This window comes from Rhinatrema bivittatum, chromosome 17, assembly GCF_901001135.1.
Source record: "Rhinatrema bivittatum chromosome 17, aRhiBiv1.1, whole genome shotgun sequence".
NCBI lineage: Eukaryota > Metazoa > Chordata > Amphibia > Gymnophiona > Rhinatrematidae > Rhinatrema > Rhinatrema bivittatum.
The window spans coordinates 8,980,894-8,998,057 of record NC_042631.1 but is presented as its reverse complement, the minus strand read 5'-3'; the positions used below and the strand labels follow the sequence as shown (position 1 = coordinate 8,998,057).

Here is a 17,164-nt window from a genome sequence, read left to right as displayed (position 1 = left end):
ATAACTTGAAATTAATCACAAAAAAATCAGAAACCAGCTCTCCGTATTGCATTAATAAATTCAGACACTTGTGTGCCTACCGACATTTCTGTTTTTGGCAAGTTTATATACAGAACAGCACATATTTCTCTATATACACACACACATACACACAGATGCTAGTTTACCTGATTGGTACCATTCTGCAAAGAAAAATGCAGAAGAAAATATTCCTTTACTGAAGAAAGGTAAATAATCAAACTGTTAGCAGAAAAAAAAAATGATGAAACGTAGATGTACCCCTAAAAAAATAGCTTTCGAGGCAAAGCATCGCAACTTGTGAAAACCTGTAAAATTAGGAGCTCTTCCAAAATACAAGACGTGCCTAGCACGTGAAAGATTTGGTTTGGAAAGAAAACTCCATAATATCTTTAACAAAGATATTAAAAGACATCCAGTCTTCCACCTGTGATTTATTTTCAGAATATTGCATTCCCCATTCTTATTGGTCAAGATTTCAGATAAAAACATAAGTTCTGCCACACTGGGTCAGACCAAGGGTCCATCAAGCCCAGTCTCCTGTTTCCAACAGTGGCCAATCCAGGTCACAAGTACTTGGCAAGAACCCAAACATTAGATTGGTCCCAAGCTACTATTGCTTGCTTATTGATTAATAGCAGTTTATGATGGATTTTTCCTCCCCCTTTGATGGAAACTCTGGCCATGATGCCACAATCCAGTGTCTCCTGCTGTCTTATTGCAATGTTCCCAATGCTAAACTGTGATGTCACTAAATAAATCTTTCAACAGTCGAAGGTAACGGGCACCTTGAGCCGTGTTACGCACGGGGCGTGCGAGGCTAGAAACTAAAGAACCAGTATTGGGCACCTGAATGGCTTTTTCTCTTACATACAGAATAGCCCCCCCAGTTTGCCGCCTGATTTAAAATGCCCTCTTTGGAAAGATGCGGCGGCAGAAGATTCATGGAATCTGACAGGGCCTCCCGCTTGCATAGTCATGCTGGCCGAGAAAGTTCTGGATTTCAGGAACCGCAAATCGGAGCAGCACCTCGATGCCTCGCGTGAGCGGTCTGCATTTACTTCTGTGCCCCGAGGGAAGGAAAGAGCTGCGCTCTAGTAAAATGACCAATAATCAGCTTATACGGTCCTGAAAGTCAAAGATCTCAGGTAGACCTTGTCTATGGCTGGCTAAGGAAGTCCTTGGTTTTCAAAACTTGACACAATCTAAAGGAAAGTTCAGGCCACCGATTTGCGTGCTATATTAAATGATCTGTAAGAATCCATTTTCAGTGACCCCCGATTGCTACTTGAATCTTCAATCTGTCTAGGAACTTTCATCTGCTGTGCTGAGCATAGTTAAAGCATTTCTTTAAAATTCAGTTTCAATATCATCACGTGAAAATGACAAGATCGGCAGCTTTTCTTTTTTGTTAAATTCAAAATGACCCTGCTCACCGTTTGCAATCAGAACACAACCTTAGTGCAATATTCTATTTATTTCTTACAGTAGTTTTGGTTGCCATACAAGATTATTAAGGATGGGAAAAGTGCAAGTTACAGGAGCTCGATTTTAATCAATTGAGAGGAATTAAAGCACAGAACTTACAGCAACGCAGATAAAGGGAACACAAGTTGTTACACAAACCATAGCAAGAAACATTAATATTGGTTTAAAAAAAAACAAGTTTAATTCCATGGGAAAATGATCCTCATTATCTGTGGCTCAGACATATAATCATAGCCAGATCAACTGGGTAATACATTTGTTTTCCAAGGAACTCCAAAAAATCACTGCTTTATTAACTGAAATTACCACAAATAATTAACTTTGTGATATGTAAAATCCTGTAAATCAGCCATGTTGTGTACTTATATAAATAAAATCAAAATGTGTCCGGACCCTTTTGAAAAGGGCTCCTTGCAGCTATACACAATTTACATCATCTTTGATTGTGACGGTTTATACACAAATATTACAGAAACTAGGCAGGAAAATGTAATCTGCTTAAATTACAGTATATAACAAAGGTTGATTTCAAAATCTCTGAATATCGGACATGTTTCGTTTGTGATCAGCTGACTCCCCCTGGTTTTCCACTGCTGTGCTAACGGGACCTTTTCTCCAGCACCCCCAGACGTGACGAAAAGACTGGCCGGCAGTTTCGGCATTTGATGCTGTTGCATTCAACAGCAGAAAAAAAAACAAAAAACCCCAATGACCGATTTATTCTTGGCAAATACACTGGATGGATAGAAGGGAAAAAAATATCCTCATCCAAGGCCCTACTACTCCACCATCATGAGACACAATGTAAAAATATACTATTTTGTTAGCTCTTTAATGTTCATAATCTCATTTATATTAAGAACGATCTATTTTAGTACCTGAAAAGATACATAACCAAGGGGCACCATCAGCTGTAAGTTACTGTGTAAGCCAGCATTAAATAATCCTAAACTCGAGAATAATTGTGATTAAATAGCAGCTTACTACCATATCATCTAATGTCTTTCATGGCACATCATCTAGAGGTAATACCATCTGTTTTAAGGAAAGAAGGTATCCTGGCATTCCATTCATTTCTCTAACTATAACCAAATGGAAGACAACGAAGGTTGAAGTGCTGTGTAGTTACCCATTGTAGAATATCTATTCATGGCGCCGTCTTACAACCGTACCCAAGTGATTACGGAAAAGCCGCGGGTCCTCGAAAGTAAAATGCCTTTAGACTTCGTTTCCTCTTATTACAAGGATAATTCAGACTTTCAAATGCAAATATATACCTGCAAAGGACAACAGCATCTATCAGTTCAAATGACTTGTTTTCCATGGTGGGGAACGAAATTCCGCGGGTCTTTGTCTTTTCTTCATTCTGCAGTAACTGCTGCTGCCTTCATGGCCACTGTCGAAGAACCGGTTCCTCTCTCCCTCTCTCTGAAGAAGTGGTAGCAAAGATAGAAAATATAACACAGCTCTGCTGGTTGCGATGCATCCAAATGAGGTCAATTTAAAAAGGTCACACTTTTTATAATTATTCCACAGAAATAGTATTATTAAATCACAAAAGTTTTTGTTTTTTTTGTTTTTTTTTTTTAAACTTTCTAGAACTGAAGTGGCACAAAGGCTGCCCAGTAGACCTGCCACTTATTTTCTTAAAATATTGTGCTTATAAACTATCTGTACAACTATTTAAACTTGTAGTAAAGAAAGCTATTTAAATTGCTAATTTCGTGTACTGTACTCATTCTCGGGCCCTTGTAGATCTACAGAGATGCTTGGCCCTGAGCAAAGGAGAGGATCATGACAACCGGGAGAGTCGAGAATCTCCATTTCTTATCTGTCCAGTAACTGTTTTAAAGCTCGTTCTATGTTCATCCTGTGGCCAACTCTAGTTACTCCCAGATCTATTAAATCTTCCTTCTGAAGGTTTGGTAAATGGGTGCCGTCTATTTCATTGTCCATAAAGGTCTCTTTATGTTCCCCTAGATTTAGGCTTTCCAACCAATCTGCCACATCTTGCTTAGTCCAAAGCTGGATGGGCTTTGCTGAAAAAGGCTTATTTGAGATGGTCTGTTGCAGAATGGAGGGAGAGGGAGACCTGCTGCGGCCTGTGCTCAGGCTGAAGAGGTCCCCGGAAGGCTGCTGGCCGGGGAGGCCAAACACATCGGAGAGGTTGGGAGCGGTGGCTGGAGCGGAGAGGGGTGCCGGTTTGATCTCGGTCGCGATCTCCGTGGGCGAAACCACGGGGCTCGGAGCTCGCCTGAGTCCCGCCGTCCTGGTCTCAAACTCCGGGGGCCTGTTCTGCAGCGTGATGGGCTGGTTAGCTCCAGGCCGGATGGTGAAAGTGACAGATGTGCTCCGTGTACCTGAGACAGTACCCAAGGCATCGGTGCCCCTGAAACGCAGGACACAAAGAAAAGCATTCGGTCAGAAACATCAAAAGCTTTCCAAAGGGAATCAGAAGAAATGCTCAGAGCAGAACAACAGTCCCATTAATCAGCAGAGCCCTCTCTCTCCCAAAATAATTTGTTTGGATTGAGCCTATCATGCTTAGGGCTGAAATCCACATGTACAAGGTGCACACACACACGCTTCAGACCCAATTTTCAAAGTGGACTTATGCGTGCAAGTCTACTTTGAGAACTAGTGGGACCCTGCTACCTTTGCTCCCTGCCAGGGGCAAATGTTCATGCAAACATTTCTGCAGGTAATTTTGAAAAGCTGGAAGTATGCGTGTAAATGAATTCACCTCCCCAATTCCGCACCCGGAGCACCTCTTTCAAATACACGCACGATCGTTTCCGCACGTAGTGTGCGCAAACCCAGGAGTCGTTCTCAAAAAGTGCATTTTGCATGCATAAATACTTTTGAAAATGACTCCTTTTATTTTTCCTCAAACAAGACAATCTAACAGCACTCTGGGAAGATATATCAAAGCTTTGCTCTACTGGTTTCCCCATTGTAAATACCAGGACATTTTCAAAGATATATACTGGAGCAAATCGATAAAATGGTGGCTTAATGCAATCCCCCCTCGTCTGAATTTTTATAAAAAGGACTCCCAACTAATAAAGTCTATTATTTAAAATGTAAGAAATTGATTTATTCTTCCCTTCTCCTTATTCTGATACAATTAGTTGGATTGGATTTGGACAAAGATTTCATTACTTGCCTTTTTCAAATCCAAGTTTGAGGCAAATTACATTCAGGTGATTGCCCTGCCCAAGAGGGCTTGGAATTTAAGTTTTGTTCCTGAGACTATGGAAGATGAAATGTTTTGCTCAAGGTCACGGGGAGCGGCAGTGGGAGAAGTGGGATTTGAACCCTGGGTCGCTGACCATTTTCCTGTGTGAGAAAAAGTGCGTTCAAAGGCGCCAATGCCTCCCCTCCTGGCTCCTCGTGGGAAAATGTAAAATTTAAATGAGTCAGAAACCCCCCTAGGGTGCCATTTCTTTCTGGAATGCTTCACTCGTTTATAGAAACTGTGATTAAGTGACAAGTAATCCGTGTCTGACAGCCCTTTCATTCTCCCGCCTATTTCAGATCATGTCCCCGACTCCTAAATAACTCGAGGCCAAAGATCAGGTCTATGATGGCAGTAGGAAACCGTTGGCAGCATGCGATGCTGTGTTACCTATGGAGATATTAACTACCAACCTGAAGGGGAGGGCTGATGATGTCCTTGATTGACTTGAAAGTCCTGGGACAAATCCTACCCATGTAATTTCTAGGTTGCCCAATTACTGATGTTTGAGGGATTGGCCAGGATGGTCAATCCATCATAGGTTGTAGCTCGGTCTGCATGAGGCCGTATGATTAATCCTCCTGGCTCCACTCTATCGCGGAGGGAAGTGGGTAAGGTTTTGGGGGTTAGGGGGAAGGATAAGGATGTTGATTATTTTTAAGTTGTTACTTGGTAAGGGGTTTGAGAAACAGTTGACTTTAAACTCCAGAGAATACAATCCACTCTTTTATGTTAATCCTTTGTTAAGACAGATAATGGGGAAGTTGCTTATTGTTCAGTGTTCCAAGTATTGATGCTCAGTTCTTAATTGTGTTGCTGTATTTTGATGTGTTTTGTACTCATTATTTGTGCCTATAAATATTCAATAAAAATTAGTTTGGAAAAAAAAACAAACAACCTTCTAAGCCGCTCCCAGTTTTAGATTTGAATAATTTGAAATGCCACTGTGCTGTACTTAAAAATCTGTGCTAGTGCAGCCGAATGATGAACACAGCAAATACAAATGAAAAATGACCCCTGGGTAAGTTTATATTAAAAACAAAACAAAACAAAAGGACACGACCACAATCAAAGCTTAAATCGTGGTTAAAAAATATATATATATATCTACAGGAGAGATCTCTACACTGCTATATATTCAAATTACAATAAATTTGTGAACACTCATATTTCTCCTTTTACTGTCCTGACAAAAGAAATGAATATTTAATGTAATCTTCATAAAAAGTGGCCATAGTTTGTTTCAATCAAATGTAGAAATATGCATAATAAAATCTTTCGGCATGCGAAAAAGATGATCTTGAAATAAGACCAAGGGATGTATGAAGAAAGCCAAATTCCCCTCCCCCTGACTCTTGGTGATACCAGTGCTTTAATACAAAGTACATCTTACTATCATTTTTTTTCTTAGACGTCAATAGGATACATCCAGGCACTCTGGAGTCTACGCACTACTGAAAATCATTAAACAAATTACATTAAATTTGGTTGTATTTAAGAACATAAGAACTTGCCATGCTGGGTCAGACCAAGGGTCCATCAAGCCCAGCATCCTGTTTCCAACAGAGGCCAAACCAGGCCACAAGAACCTGGCAGTGATCAATCTTCATAAAATACAATTTTTTATTAATAATTAGTTGGAAAATGATTTACCCTAAAACAACTCTGCCAAACATACAATTCGAAACTTAGAAGACAAAGAACAGCAAACAAAACTAACAGAAGATAACCGTACAAATTCTACAAATTTGCCAGTACAACCCATAAACATCCCAAGCATACGGAGATAAGCCCCATTGGCAGAGTAAGATAATCAGGGCTGACACCTCTCAAAAACTGAGTCACCCAGGTGAGGAAGAGCACACCTCTGAAGAAAGGTTCAGCATTCATAACAGTTTTAAATGGTCATCCACTCTTCACTAAAATTTAATGACATTATCCGACACGCTGTAGCTTGAAAATGACATTAAACCACCACTGACACTGGTTTCATTTTCTGTCATTTCCCATCCAGAAGGACCACAAAAAAAAAGAACAAAATACCATTGCTATGCTTGTTGGTAGTGGCATCAGGAACGTGTGTTCCCAGCACCACCACCATGCAGGTTAAAGGGTAGTAACTCCCCTCGCAGTCCCAGGCCCTTCCTGAAATCCCACTCCCAGACAAAAAGGCCAACATTGCTCCCTCTCCTCACTCGTAGATCCCACTTTAACCCTATATCCAAGGCTGGGTCCCCATGGAGTTAGAAGCGCTACCCAGCATAGCGCTGGCACTGGGAACGCAGGTGCCACCACTCAATTAAAAGTAATCAAACAGGTAAATGAAAGAAAACAATGAGTGCATGAATCAAAACAGGGAATAAAATGATTTTTTTTCCATGCACACACCTTGTGCCCAAACGTAGGTCCTGAAGCGTCACCTGAAACACTTGTGCGATAGACTCCATAGCTCTGCTTAGATTACTATACACACTCTAACATCTGACACGCAATACTCCAGATGAGGTCTCACCAGTGATTTGTATGGAGCCATTATTGGTTGCTTTATTGCCTGCTTGTTATTCCTGTACCTAACCATCCTAGTCTTTACTTGCCCTCTTCACTGTCTTGCCACTCATAGTTCACCCCTTCTATTTGGTGGCCATCAACTACCTCAGACCCAAAAGTAATACTTTTTTGGAGAACATATCAAAGAGCAAGTGATTATGCCCTATGCCTGATGAATATAACCACAAATATTTGCAGGAATATTTGTATACACTAGAGTAAAAAAAAAAAAAAAAGTAAAAAAACAAAAAACAGTAATTGTTACAATGTAAGCCGCCCTCGAGGTGACAGTTTTACTTCCTTGTACACCGGTGTGATATGTATATTATACAGGAACGTCGGTATATAAAAAATAATAATAAATAAACAATGGGCCCCATTTTGAAAAGCTTTTTTTATTTATTTTTTTAAAACATGGTCCCAGATTAAAAGAAATGGCCAGAGCCTTATGATCCAATGCTTGGCTCAATCCGAAGCCCAGCATAAAACTGAAGTCTTGATACCTATCCAGTGCAGGTCAACAATAAGTTTAAAACTAATCGGAGAAAATTATTTTTCACTCAGCACACAATTAAGCTCTGGAATTTGTTGCCAGAGGAGGTGGTTAGTGCAGTTAGCATAGCTGGGTTTAAAAAAAGGTTTGGATAACTTCTTGGAGGACAAGTCCATAAACTGCTATTAATCAAGTTGACTTGGGAAATGGCCACTGCTATTTAATTGCATCAGTAGCATGGGATCTTCTTAATGTTTGGGTACTTGCCAAGTACTTGTGACTTGGATTGGCCACTGTTGGAAACAGGCTGCTGGGCTTGATGGACTCTTGGTCTGATCCAGTATGGCATGTTCTTATGTTCTTAACTGCACACCAGCCACATAACAGAAACTAGTTGCACAAATACGATGTAATTCTCACACATGTATATAGACTGACAGATGCAGCAAACCTTACCTAATTCATGTCTTTAAATGCTCAAGGCTGAGGTCCATGTGAACTTCACCCCTCTGTATGTTCATTTTCAAAAAGGCCATTTACATGCATAAAACTGCATTTTACACTCATAAATGTTTTCAAAAATTACCCCTTAATGGGCAGATTTTGGGTGGGATATGAATGATGGGTTGCGGCAGACGAGGGCTTAAATTACCAAATTCATCATAAACTGGGTGAAATAATAATAGAAGTAATTTCCTATTGATATTCTTAATCTTGTCAGATTCTAAAGATTAATGGTTCTTGATGACTACAAAACAGATATCACACTATAAAAACACATCAGCCAAATGTTCTCTAGATTTGGACATAAGAACATGCCATACTGGGTCAGACCAAGGGGTCCATCAAGCCCAGCATCCTGTTTCCAACAGTGGCCAATCCAGGCCATAAGAAACCTGACAAGTACCCAAAAACTAAGTCTATTCCATGTTACCGTTGTTAGTAATAGCGGTGGCTGTTCTCTAAGTCAACTTAATTAATAGCAGGTAATGGACTTCTCCTCCAAGAACTTATCCAATCCTTTTTTAAACACAGCTATACTAACTGCACTAACCACATCCTCTGCAACAAATTCCAGAGTTTAATTGTGCGTTGAGTGAAGAACAACTTTCTCCGATTAGTTTTAAATATACATATACAATAGGGATGTGCTGGAGTTAAACACCGAAAATACAAATGCCCTCATAAGAAGTTGTCATACTGGGTCAGACCCCAGCATCTTGGCCATCCTGGCCAATCCAGGTTACAAGAACCTGGCAAGTACCCAAACACTAAGTAGATCCCATGCTACTGATGGCAGTAATAGCAGAGGCCATTCCCTAAGTCAGCTTGATTAATAGCAGTTAATGTTATTCCTTGTCAATCACCCGCTATATATTAATAATCACTTGGTCCCTATTGTTCTACCAAGCACTTATGCAGGATACATTATCTGGTTGAGTATCTTGCATTAGTGGGGGGGTGGGTGGGTGGGGGTAGTAGGGGGAATAACAACACAAAACTCATTGGGTTATACTGCACAGTTATTTAATGTGGATTGGTTAGTGCTGTAAGTTAGTCGGTTATTATTGTGTGCTATGATATGCTTTGTTATGATTAATTCTGGTTATATTGTTCAACATTGAACCCAATAAAAATTACATTTCAAAAAAAAAAAAAATAGCAGTTAATGGACTTCTCCTCCAAGAACTTATCCAAGCCTTTTTTAAACCCAGCTACACTAACTGCCATAACCACATCCTCCGATGTGTTTTAAATGTGCTACTTGCTGACTTCATGAAGTGCCCCCTAGTCTTATTATCTGAAAGAGTAAATAACAGATTCACATCTACCTGTTCTAGACGTCTCATGATCTTAAAGACCTCTATCATATCCCCCCTCAGCCGTCTCTTCTCCAAGCTGAAAAGTCCTAACCTCTTTAGTCGTTCCTCATAGCGGAGCTGTTCCATTCCTTTTATCATTTTGGTCGCCCTTCTCTGTACCTTCTACAGCACAACTATATCTTTTTGAGATGTGGTAAGAGAGATCGATGACGTCACAACGCAGCTCCACCGCAGCTGGTGGTGGTTGCCATTATCAGCCAGGTCACACAGACATGTTGCTGCCAGTTACATTTTTTCAGTGTTGGATGGCCCCTGGTGCCTCACGATGACTAACAAAAAAAGGCCGCGGAGACTCCACCCAACAGTCATAGGAGCCATTTCCACATTGGGGGTGCAAACACCACAAATTACCCTTCCCCTAGACACAATGAAGGAGTTTGCTCGATATATTAGGGGTGCTCAAGCACCCACACAACATCCATAAAGGTGGCCAATCGTGCACGCACTCACGCTTCTCGCCATGTGCTATGTTCTCCACAAGGTGCACATCGCACCGAAAATGTGCACCGACACCCTTCAACGTAGGCTCCTCCCGTGTCACCACTAACATGCTCTGCAGAGATATTTCTGGGCTCCATATGTTACAGGCTTTGCTGTAGTGAAATACATACATCCTCCTGTGGTCATTTCACGGTTACTATGGCTACCGTGTTTTTAATTCTAGTATACAGCTGCAGCATAGATAGAGTTAAGCAGCTTGTGATGACTTGTCGTCATTTCCAGTCTGGCCAAGGCTGCTTTCTCCTTCACTGCCTAGGTTTGGTTTATTCTGTGTTAATCACCCCAACATTATTTGCTCGATCCTCCAGATTGCACCGATCATTATGTTGCTAAGCAACTACTCGGTTCACAGGCAGAGTACACAGTAATCTGTTAACCTGATAAAAAATGCCAGCATTATTCTTTTCTCTATTGCTTTTATTGAATCTGTATAGAACACAAGGAGGTTTAAATACATTTACTGTACTAAGACTTTAAACAAAAACAGTACGTAAGAAAAAATGTTTAACTACTTCAATGCTACAGTGAAAGCGTGTTTTAAAAAACATTTTCTGGCAAGTTTACATGGATAGTTTTTAAGTCGTGTTCAGTAAGAGGATCTTTACTGTGTCTGAAGCTACCATAGGACCTTACTACAGATTGCGAGGCTGCTGAGCTAAACAACAGTCTTCCTGCTAAACCATAGCTTGCATAATTTTATTATTTTATTTTTTTTTGATTCAGCAGTTTCTCCTGCTCCTTTGAGCTTCATAGAAACATGGCAGCAGAATGTGAGGTTCTAGTCTTCCCATCCACACCAATTTTTCAGCTTAACAATCCCTACCACTCCCTCTGAGATGCCCGGTGCATGTCTCCTACGCTTTCTTGAATTCAGAGACTGTTTCTGTCTCCACCACTTCCACGGGGAGGCCGTTCCAATCATCCACCACCCTTCTCTGTAAAGAAATATTTCCTCAGGTTACTCCTGAGTCTACCTCCTTTCACCCTCATCCCATGACCCCTCGTTCTAGAGCCTCCTTTCCATTGAAAGAGACTCCCCTCCTGTGCATGGCAGCCTTGGAGGAAACCTTCCAGTTTAATCTGGCACACTGAGCTTTCATTTGTAGTTACCCGCAGCATTTTTTTTTTTTTTTGCTAATATATCCCTGCCCAACTTATTTTTGAGCCAATCATTGCAGCAACAGCTCTTGGCTAGGGGCATGCAGCAGGGCTCCTTCCAAAACTCTGCAATCATTTGTCCCTAAACTTTAGCCATCAGGTGCTGCCACTGTATAATGACCATGACTCCCTGTCTCCCCTTCCCTCCCCCACCTCCATAGTAGGCAGGCTGCTTCCATAGCATCCCAAGCCAATGCAGGGAGTGGATCAAAAATAGAGCAGTCCACTGGATGATTTATTAAAATGTTTTTTTTCTATATTCCTCCATATTGCCTTGCTTGCACCTGCAAAGTGCTTTGACACATAGAAGGGCTGCCACTAGCCAAGGTCAACAGTACCCGCCTTAAGATCCTAGGTATCCGGGCCTTGTTAATCCTTGAATCAAGAGCCTGTGTGTGAAGCCAGAATGATGGTCTTTGCCCTGTTACCAGGCCATAGTATCTTTCCTCAGCATCCAGTGATTCAAAGTGTCAGCAGAAAACTATTTAGTTATTTGGTTTTCTACACTGTCTTTCCAAAGGAAATGCTCATGGTGGTAACAATTCTATGGTTGGAAAAACTTTACATAAACAAACCATGTTGATGCTTTACAAAATGTATAAAACATCAAAGTATAAAGGACAAAATGGACAATAAAACTAAACAAAAACATTCAAAAGTAGGGCCATAAAACATACACTGAAACAGATAAACATAAATAAGCAAGGTATAAATATGAGCAATAAAGAAGTATAGCATAGATTAAAGAAAACTATAAAAGAAAGAATAATGCCAGTGCCTGAATGCATTCAACTTCTAGGCAGCCCTAAATACTAAAATTATGCAGTCACAGATCTTCCTAACCATGAAAATGGCTGAAATTCCGGTAAAAAAGTGAAAACATTGAATCAAATAACTAAGACAAATCCTCCTCGGTCTAATGGATTTTACTCAACTGAGCATTCCAAAGTCAGGGGCCCACTGAAAACGTTTTACCTCAGATTCCCTGCAACTTAAACTTATTCCCTGAGTAAAGCTGCATTTGCTGATCTGAGTGATCCGGTTAAAAGGCACCAGCCAATCTTTTCAATAAAGTGGGCTGGAAATATCTGGCATTTTAATTGTAATCATTCACATCTTAAATTTCACCTGGTAAGCAATGTAAGGTTTTGAGAATGGGTTTAAAACGATCACCTAATCTTATTTCTGCTAATTATCAAGTGGGCACATCTTGTATCAATTGAAGTCTCCAAGTGACTGATGGTGGGAGTCCCAGATACTGTGAATTACAATAATCAAGTCTGGACTTTATTAGCACACGTATGATTGTTTCCAGATCTTGATTATCAAAAAGAACAAAGTTTCCAAATGCGATATAACTGGCCAAGAAAGACCCTTGACACAACTGACACTTGGAGGAGCACACTAAGGGGATCATTCATCAAAGCGCATTACGGCATGATCGCAGGCGTTAGGGCCGTAACGTGCTCAAGCTAGGTAGCGTGAACATGATACAAATCTACTCTTTCACCTTTTATCCCATTACATTTTCACTGGTGGTAACTGTGCTGTGCGTACGTATGACTGTGCATGTAACATTGCCCCTCAAAACCCACCCCACAAACCTCACCTTGAGCTACTAGTGGCCCCCTCTTACAGTGGTATAAATAGTCAACTTTTACTGAGCCTCTACAGAGGTGCTCTCTCTCTCTCTCTCTTGCCCAAAATGAGATAAAAGCGGGTGTGATAAATTTAACCACGCCCCCTTTTCAATTTTTTATTGTGGGCTCTATTCTTGCTATATTTATCACAAAATGATGAATCTAGGCCTAAGATTGTTTATCTATAATCACGCCCAGAATATGTGTCTGTGAACAACATGGTATTTGAACATCTACCAATACTGGTACAGGTCATAAAAATCAAATTGATGTGCTTTTTTTTTTTTTATCCATAGTACCTCAGTCTTGGAGGGATAAAGTTTGTTTATTCTGGCTCATCCAGGCTGAGATACTTCCTAGACAAAGTTTAAATTCATAATAGCGTCATCACATTTTTTTCCCCCAAGAAGAAGATATAACTGAAAATCATCTAAATAAATTTGAATTTTAATACCTGACTTTCTAATCAGAATCTGGAAAAAGAGTACTGGAGATAAGCCACAGCCCTGGGGACCCAATGATTTAGAGGCTGGAAAAACGAGGAACAATTGATTATCATAATTTTAGTCTTCTTGCAATAAGAAAAGAATTGGAACCATTTTAGGGCTGTACCCTCAACGCCCTTCTTCTGAATCCATTCAACATAATCCCATCATCTAGAGGAGGAATAGCCTAGTGATTAGAGCAGTGGGCTATGAACCAGGAGACCAGGGTTCGAGTCCTGCTGTCTCTTAATAATGGTTTTACTATTAAACTCAATGGTTGTAAAAAGCCAATCCCTGTAAATTTTATTAACCATGAGGGGCAGGAATCAATAGGACACGTGGTGGGCTTAGCCTGTAACAAATCTTTATCCATATCAAATGGATCAATTTCCACAAAGGTGGTCAAGATTTTGTGCTGCACTAATTTCCTTTCCACTACGGACTGGGGAAATCTTACCAGATCTAAGGCCTTATACCTTGCAAACAGTTCACAAAGTTCTCATAATCATAATTCAGATTTTTAGAAGGCTGTGATAGAGAGGATGTGTGTGTAAAAAGCCTTTTTACTAGGTTAAAAGTTTCTCTGTGGCGATTTCCAGACTTTGATAAGGCTAAGGCGAGCTTTGCTAATCGGATCTCTGTATTACAAACATTTAAACGTTTACAATGCAATCTGGCACATCTCTAGATATTTGCCATATTCTCTCTGTCACCCTTGGCATTTTAATATTCACAAGCCCTCATTAAAGCAAGGAGTGGATCTATTTGTTTCAATAGAGCAAAGTTTTAGTGGCAAAATTAAATTTACCACTCTTTCCAATTCAGAGTTTCAAGTTTCTATGAACTCTCTTTCAGTAAAAAAAAAAAAAAATCTAATGTCCTCAATAATATTCCTGCCTTCAGTTCTCTCCAGAGTGAACCTTTCTGTAGGTCAATGGTCAGACCATACCCCACGGTGAGGACAGAAAACATTCTAGGCAATGGCCCGCTGTATGGGTAAGATCCGGAAACGTTGACCATAAGACAGAAAAGAAATCAGCAGAATGGCCAGATTACATAGTATCTGTTAGGGATGTGCATTTGGTTGAAATGAAAATGTAAAATGGGTCAAATGAGCCCATTTTAGCTTCATTTAAAATGAACCAAAATATACAAAAAAATTAAAATTTATGTATTTTTCATTTTCGGCAAACAGTGTGTGCTCTTTACAAATACTGTGCATTATTTGCTGAAAAAAATTATTTCTCCCCCCCCCCCCCCCCCAAATAATGAACCAAAAAACCATGAAAAATAAATAAACTGGAAAAAAAAATAATTGAGTGCGCACATCTCTAGTATCTGTACGAATACCGAAATCATCCAGGTCTGTAGACTATATTGGAACATACCTGGAAGCATCGAATCTGTAGCGAGGATGCCCATATCCGTAGCTTCTCCAAAAGGCTGAGAGAATTCTTTAATTTTGCAATCTGCCCTAGCGTTTGAGAATTTGGGAAGACCTCAACTGGAGAAGCAAAGAGCACCCCATTAAATGATACAATTGCGGTCAATAATTCTCTCTTAACACTGCGATTTAAGAACGAGGCTCTGTTACTGGTGTGTTAATGTTTTTCCCTATTCTTTCAGATCATGACGATGACTCTGGGTCACAATGCATGTGTTATAACACAAGAAAGATTATGTTGGCAAGAACTAAAAAGGATTTCTACTGTTGAATACTAAAATGCAAAAATTGGGTTACTCAATGCAGAATAACCTATTTGTAAAACCAGTTTATTAGAGACAAGTCACATTATACAATTCCTTTGACTAGTGTGTGCTCAATTATCTATAATTTAATTCTTCTGCTCTGCCCTTAAATTTCAGCAGATTCTGCCCTCACTAGACATATCCCCTACAACGCCTGCTTTCCCCATTCCCAGCCCTTTCCGACTGAAGCATGAGGAGAGGGATTTTGGATACATACTAATGTTTTTTCTTTTTAGGATAACTGAATTAGTAATGTATGAATGTGTATGAAAGATTTGAGAATGGGCATTAACCAGGGTTGAAGTCTTGACGGCTGCATCTACAGCTCACAAGTTTTGAATTTATGCTAATTTATCCTTTGTGTGTGTGTGTGTGTGTGTACGTGTTATGTGTCCAATGTATGCACAAGTATTTTTCTGAACTGATACCATCAAATACTGCAATCACCATGACAATCCTCCAGTAGTATTATTGCATATAACTGAATGCTAGATGTATCTTATAGTTCATGTTTTTGTATAGTTAGAATTGGAGGGGGAACAAAGATATGATTTACAGAACTTTGGGTGTGAACCAAGCAGGTTGTGTGCATACCAAACTGAAAAATTATATTATAGAAGAATGTATAATGTGAGAACATGATCAGTCTGACAACACAAGAAAAGGTAAAAATCTGTCAGGTAGTGAAGGAAACCGCCCCTACCTGTTCTGTGCACATGCTGACCTTGTCTCACCTCCAGAGAACAGACTTGATTTGACCCATCAATATTTTTTCATCATCATGCTATCAGTTTGTATAACAGTAATTAATAATTAACATTATTATTGCCAGAGTGATCACATGTTCCGCAGCGCCTTACTTATCCACCATCCCCAGTTTATCAGGAAACAGCCATGGCTCTCAATCCAGTCTTATCTTCTTTGCCTCTGTTGATCCTAATTTTATTCAGGGGATCTAAAGTTTTGCTGTAAATGCATGGCCAAATATACTATGGTAATTTACAATAAGAAAATTAAACTCTTACCCACCCCTATGTACTCCCTTGGATGACATTGCAGCTCTGATGAAACACATCCAACATTTAACCAGTTTTCTCACAAGTATGGTGTAAAAAACCAACGTCCACCACCAGGATGAAATTCCCAAAACTGAATGCCTGGCATAACCTGCTTAGTTTCACATCACACTTTCACCCCTCCACCTGCCTCACGGTTAATAACAAAGAATCCTATTAATTCGTTAAATGATAAAAAAAAAAAAAAAAACCAACTCCAACCCTACAGCAAATATGAAAACACTGTGTCCCCATATGGGGGATGATTTACTAAAATGTGCTAACATATTGCTTGACAATCCAGCTGTATTTACATGCCAGGGCTTTAAAAATCTGCCCCATTATGATAAAACAACTAAAACAAAATTTTAAATCACCAAAACTAGAGCAAACTCCATCCTCTAGCAGCACGTCATTCAGTAAATCTGCTTAATTTAGTATGTTCTGGTATAATGCAGTCCAATATCAGAATTAAAAGCCCGGGAGAAGAGCAATGCTTTTACTAGGGCCTGTGCTTTCATTTGAAATGAATCAGGAAACATCAACAAAACTTCCTGTTTTGTTTCATTTCATTTTGAAAATGAAACGAAAAAAAAAAGCCCCCAAAATTTTGTCTCATTTAATTTTGTTTTCCAAAGGAGCCACCAGCTTAGTTTTTTTTCTCCCCGTCAGAAAAAAGAACTTCAACCAGCACCACAAAAAAAATGTTTGAAATGAAAGCCCCCACCTTGCCCTGCCATCCTCCTCTCCCTAACCCTAGGGACAGAAATGATTCTCCAGTGCTCCTCCCCAGCTCAGGCAGCCCCGAGACGGGCACCATTTTGTTGTATGGTGATACCCCTGTTCCTCTGTACAACAAAATAGTGCCACCCGCTGGGGCAGGAGCAGTATTACAGGATCACTTTTATC

General features: G+C 40.0%; 1 protein-coding gene across 9 annotated transcripts in view; it reads right to left on the bottom strand.

Annotated features, from left to right (window-relative positions):
* Nucleotides 1-3,005: 3,005 nt before the first annotated feature.
* Nucleotides 3,006-17,164, bottom strand: part of SHANK2 (SH3 and multiple ankyrin repeat domains 2) — a 544,106-nt gene continuing 529,947 nt past the window's right edge. For all 9 annotated transcript variants that reach the window (XM_029582906.1, XM_029582904.1, XM_029582897.1 and 6 more), the window contains one exon: nt 3,006-3,895. In XM_029582906.1, coding sequence (XP_029438766.1) covers nt 3,334-3,895 — 562 coding nt within the window. In that variant the 3' untranslated portion in view covers nt 3,006-3,333. The remainder of the gene's footprint in view (nt 3,896-17,164) is intronic.